Source organism: Rhipicephalus sanguineus, chromosome 5 (genome assembly GCF_013339695.2).
Source record: "Rhipicephalus sanguineus isolate Rsan-2018 chromosome 5, BIME_Rsan_1.4, whole genome shotgun sequence".
NCBI classification, from domain to species: Eukaryota; Metazoa; Arthropoda; class Arachnida; order Ixodida; family Ixodidae; genus Rhipicephalus; species Rhipicephalus sanguineus.
In genome coordinates this window covers 28,255,446-28,261,346 of record NC_051180.1, presented here as the reverse complement: position 1 = coordinate 28,261,346, position 5,901 = coordinate 28,255,446, and the positions used below count along the sequence as shown (strand labels likewise).

General features: G+C 44.4%; 1 protein-coding gene across 1 annotated transcript; it reads right to left on the bottom strand.

Moving 5' to 3' along the window:
* Window positions 1–261: 261 nt before the first annotated feature.
* On the bottom strand, window positions 262–1,752 carry LOC119394589 (cholinesterase). Its single transcript, XM_037661906.1, has one exon. It carries the CDS (start codon window positions 1,750–1,752, stop codon window positions 262–264), a length of 1,491 nt encoding a protein of 496 aa, XP_037517834.1.
* Between the last annotated feature and the right edge of the window lie 4,149 nt (window positions 1,753–5,901).

The following is a 5,901-nucleotide window of genomic DNA, read 5'->3' as shown; positions in this document are numbered from 1 at the left end:
TAAATGTGCCTCTGAGCTAAATCCATAGATTGTTGTTACAGTGTCTAAATGAAAATTTCCGACAAGAAGAAATTGATAGCAGAGAAGTGCATTTTTGGCTAGTCGGGTACCTCGATTTTAGTGCACGTTGGAGATCCTCAGCAAGTCAGTATTTATTCCAGGGTAATATAGCGAGTTTAATCATATGCATGTGATGCTCATGACATCTAAAACTATAGAAATTAGTTTAATGAACAAGCTGCCATAAATGGAAAGCGCAGCTCACCCATCTCGAGCAAACGAAGTTAGTATCCTCATGGCCCCTGCGCTAACCTCTCGGTCTTCTTCATCGTAATTAACAGAGTCCAAGAAGGGTATTCCGAAGAAGTATGGAATCTCCGTCATGTGTACCACTTCAGTCCATTTCGGAAGTGTCGACTTGCGAGATCGATGTGCGAATATGATGCCGTAAGCTTGACCATTTCTAGCCGAGTCATTCTCAACAAACACCCTGCTGGAGCAGTAAAAGTGACTCTTTCCGACAAAGTCTGCTGCTGCTTGCCTGAACGCTGCCTTGTCTTTCGCTTGGGCATTTTCCAAGTAGTCGAGGGCTGTGGGAAAAATACGTTTTTTCACAAATTCCCCCACTACAGCTTCGACGGCTGGTACGAATTCTTCCCATTCATACCACGACAGGTCGTCTTTAAGGAGCTCCCTGTCGGGTTGCATGACGAAGGCAAACGCGCCCTCATTCTTCACTACGGAAACCATCGCATCGACAACACGAAAGAGCCCCTTTTCTGTAGCAATCGAAGGCAAGTACGGCACAAATTCGGTGTTGAACGTTGGCAGAAATGCAAGCACGTTCGGCGACGTGACATTTTCCGTGGCTTCAGCGATGTCGCTGGCCGACGACTTTCGGAGGCACTGCAGCACGTCATCTGGATCAGTGGTCAGGTCCTGCAAAGGATTCGTACATCCGAGCACTTCGGCGACGGCACTGCCAGTGTTAATGCTTTCGTCGACAGAGTTGACGTCCATGTCGGTGCTCTCAGTGCCGCTCATAAAGAACGCGCGACGAAAGAGACCGGCGCTAGAGGGCGACATGAGATGCAAGTGAATGGCCATGGACCCCGAGCTCTCGCCAAATAGCGTGATGAGTTGCGGATCTCCGCCAAAGGCTCTGATGTTTCGCTGAACCCATTTCATCACCATCACCTGGTCCCAGAGGCCAACGTTTCCGGGTGCCCCTTCGTTATTCGCGTCTAGAAAGCCGAACATTCCCGAGCGAAAGTTACACGACACGACGACCACATCGTTGAGTGCGACCAAGGGGGCAGCGTTGTATCTGGTCTCATACGCGGATCCTAGTTTGAAAATTCCGCCGTAAAACCACACTAGGACTGGGAGCTTCGTCGACTCCGACGCTTGTGGCGTCCACACGTTTAAATGCAAGCAGTCTTCGGAGAGAGCTGTCGGGATATCGAATACCCAGGGAACTCTCGGTTGCATGCAGGAATCTTTGACGGTCGTTGCGTTATATACATTGTCCCACGTTGATACCGGTTGAGGCTTGAGGAACCGAAGTTCTCCGACGGGTGGTGCAGCATACGGAATTCCGAGGAATACTTCTACGTCTCTTCCAAGAACATTTTCACGTAGGCCACGTACTTTTCCTTCCACGGTGCTGACGACCACAGAGCCATCTGACAGTTCGGTAGATATAAGCAGCGTCAATAAGAAGGCGCCTCTCGCCCTGTATGTAGTCCACATGTCTCTCTTAGTGCTGTGGGAAAGAAAGAGACACCTTATTTTTTACGAAGTGTTGTGACAAGGATCGCACACTCGTTATTACCCTACTAAACGACTATTGCAAAGATTCCAGTGGAGTCGCATGTGGTGTCAGTTATCCAACACCACCGTCAAGCGAATTCACGTGCTCTGACGCTCCACGTCCCTCCAGATCATATAGCGTTGCTTGTCAAATGTCTAGCGCCCTCCCCGTCTCATAAGAGGAGGGGCTAAGCTGAAGCATGGGAATCAAATAGTGACCACTTGAAGCACCACACTAATGTTTGTGACCACAACAGTGCATTAACAAGCATAACATGAGATTCATCGCTGGATGTTCTAAGATAACGACAAGCGTGAGCATTTTATTGAGCGTAAGAGCATCTAAATACTCGCCAAAACTTGACTTCCCATAGCTTGCACGATGCGCGTTGGATGTGTATCATTTTCTTCCCTCCTAACAGCTTTGACGAAAGCTCTTGAATCAACTTAAACTAATATAGTTGCACTTGCAGAAGAAGACCTCCATTTCACACAGCTTGCAAAGTTAACTTTTATGATGTGCAGCAACAAATAAAAAGAAAGAAAGCAAATCGAACTCGATGCAATAATGAAAAAAAAATAATCCCTCTAACCATCATGAATCTGTGAAGGCTATTGAAAGCAGCGCATAACAACCTCGAAGAGAAGGCAATAACTGTCAAGCTGAAGTCCACTCTACTTAGCATTCAAGTACTCCGGCACTAATGATTTTTGTTTCTACTCTAGTTCCATTTCGCTTTGATTAGCAAGACAGCGCTGTGCATAAAAACTCAAGAAAATAATTATGCGATAAGCATAAGATGCGGAATTATCGATTAAATTATGGTCATTATGCGCTCCAGCGTTCCGAATTTTTCAGTTTGCTTACTGCTGCGAGCGTACCTTTGAAGCCTTTTTATGTTGCCATATTATTCATGTGTTCTCCTTGTAGAAAAACTATGAAAATAGAGCAGCAATCTACTGAAGACAGAGAAGTCACGAGGAGGAAAACAAGAATGCCAGCTACACAAGCGAGTTTTGCTACCCTTAGCTGGAGGTAAGATAAAGGAAAAATACTAGAGGGACCAAAATGGGAGTTAGTGAACCCTGCACACACACACAATAAAGCAATAGAATCCTTCAGACACTGCTGCTGCGCAAGAGTAGCCTTTCGTACTTTGCGGAAGTCGAGTAATTATCATTAAACAAAATGTTCTATTAAACTTCGTGTTCGCTTATTACTGCCTTTAGTGTGATTACTTATAGTACTGAAGACAACCGCACAACAGGTGTTAGAAAGTTTCTTCAGACCCACATGTGCCCCATATTAGTGCATCCTTCATTAGAGGGATGCACCAAAAACGTGTTCGCGTCAACTGGCCAGTGTCTTTGTAGCTTTGGCGTTTCTAGCAAACATAGTTTAGCGTATTATCACTGAAGTTTGTCTACACTGTCTTACTGAGGCTCCCAAGGCGATGTCGCTTCTCAGATAATATTACGCAATATAACTTCCCTTTTGGGAGAAGTATTTATCTAGACAAAGCAAGTAGATTGGTACTCACCATAACGTTAGAAGCATGCTTACGTTGTGAACGGATTGCTTGCGTACATCTGGTAACGTTCGTGTAGCTATTTTTAACCCTGTATAATTCCTTGCAGCGCTGCGAGATTTAAAACAGCGACTGCTACTCGATGCTTCTTTTTATAGCGTTGTTTTATTCGTTACATCCCGAATCACGAAATAATCACGGACCAGTGCTGCGCTTAAATAACTGTGGCTTCACCGTTTCAGTATTTATGCTGCATGTAGTTCATGCTGCACAGGCATGCAAGAAATGTGGCAGGCTTTCTTTTTATAAGTTAATATGCTGTCACTCTGAAAACAAAATAGGCTGCAGCTATTTCATACCGTAGGACAACGGAATATAATTGCTCGAGATATCAAATAGCGTAAAAAAAAGCAACATTGCACGTGAAAGAAAATATGGTAACGAGTATGTGATAGATAGGGCCCGTATAACTGGGTGGTCAGAATGACTAGGCGGAGAGAATGACTAACCGATAATTCTATTCATAATTCACCTGATGGAGGCCGCAGAAATTCGGTTACCTGTGATCTTTTAACAGCGAAACTGTTTAGCAAATCGTTCCTTGTGAGTCGATCGCAGAAAACTATCATCGTCTCAACGGGTATGTGCCATTGTGCGGCCTACCGGAAAACTATCATCGTCATAAACGGGTATGTGCCACAGAAACTGGGTGAATTCCAACCCGCGTACCCTCGATACGAAGGCGAGGGTCCTAAACACTCGGCTATCCAGGCACGCTAGCAGACCATAACGTTGCCTTGTATAGTATAGTGTATCAACGGAGGTAGGAAAGGGAAGTGAGCGTGAGGGGGAGAGATGTGAGGGTGAGCAGGAGGGAAAGGAGGAGGAGAGATAGTAAAGCGTAGCAGCAGTGCTGGACAGTATCGAAGATACATGTATATTAGATACTATCTTAGATACTCTTGGGGTATCTTGTATCTGTATCACGATACGTCTCGCAAGATGAGTATCTGTATCTGTATTCCCGATGCATTCAATAATGTATCGTGTATCTTAAGATACAAGATACTCCTATAGGAACACTACGCTACGAAACAATTATCGCTGGCTCAAACCCCCGCTTCTCAAGCTGGTACTGGTGCCACTAAACCGCCTGAATAAAACTAAAGGCAGTGACATAATTTTATCTTTCTGGCAGAGTCCACCATTGAGGGCAGGCGATGAGGCGGGCGCGTCCGTTTTGGTTGAGCAGAGTAACATGACAGCGCTCGCGCAGTCTCGACAGAACAAGCGCGCGAACGTCTATGCTTAGCTCACGCGCCTCGATTTTTTCTCGATTTTTTTTTTCTTTTTACTTGTGGCAGTGCCATGAGACTTACCCTGATCGACTGTCCAGCGCCGCGTACGACAACGCATGCGGCGATGATCGCGCATATTCTGATGCCGCTCTTATGCGTGGTGCTTCGTTAAGAAATCTGAAGCATAGAGTTGCTTTGCGTCTCGTGGCATTCAGTTAGACTTACATGCGATTGACTTATGTGCAAATAAGATCCTAATTATAGCACCACTAGTACCGATGCTAAATCTAATAGAGCAAGCGTTTACCTATAACAGGAGATATCTTCGTATACCCTAACTTTTTCTTCCTCCTGTCGATCGAGTCCCTGCCGGTGGCCGAAATTTCCGGAGCCCTCCACTACGGCGTCCCTCATAATCACATCGTGGTTTCGGCAAGTTAAACCCTAACAATCATTGTTATTATCTTCCTGCTCTCTGTCTTGAAATTGTTTTGAAATCATAATTTGATTGATCGCACAAGTGCTTTCTTAGTTGTCCTTCTCTTGTATCCCGTACATTACCTAGGGCTCTGAACTGTTTTTTTTTTCTTCGGTCTGGTCACAGCAGTATGTCTCTTGTAATGTGCTACCAAAATAAGTTCTCTGCTTTATTCTTACTTTGAACTGTCTGCTTTATTTCTGCTACTGTTTGCACATCTATATTTTACCCGAGTTTACTGTTCTGCCAAGGCGATTTTGAAAACAAATATACAATTATGTGGGCGTGAACTGAGTATACAGTACGAACATCCTGCTTACTGCTTAGTAAAACAGCGAAATTGAATTTGCACTATAATAATGGAAATAATTAGGAGACATCTTAAAATCGTTAGGAAGGGGATTTGAGAAACATTGCTATACTAAAGGATCCGTTTTTCTCATGAGCGTCCCAGCGAGCCGTTTCAGTGAATTTTGCATAGGCATTAGTCTTTTTATTGTCTTTCATTAACAAGCAAGTTGACGATACTTCATGATTAATTGTCATAGCTACTAGGGGTGCCGCCTGTATCGTGTTTCAATATTTATTCAGGATGAATGTTGATACAGAACGGCTGTTTTATTTTATTTACGTATATTTGTTTTTATTTTTGAGGCCCCTCTAGTTTTTTACTATTACTAATCGCCAGGTAATCGGAGCTATAGGTGGCAATAGCGTGAATAGAAGCGAGGTCCTGCGACGATTTGTGCAAGTACACTTCCACGCGCTCTCATTTTTTTATCTT

What these genes read in the sequence shown, in the direction of transcription:
- LOC119394589 (XM_037661906.1), bottom strand. Translation starts at nt 1,752, where the DNA reads ATGTGGACTACATACAGGGCGAGAGGCGCCTTCTTATTGACGCTGCTT.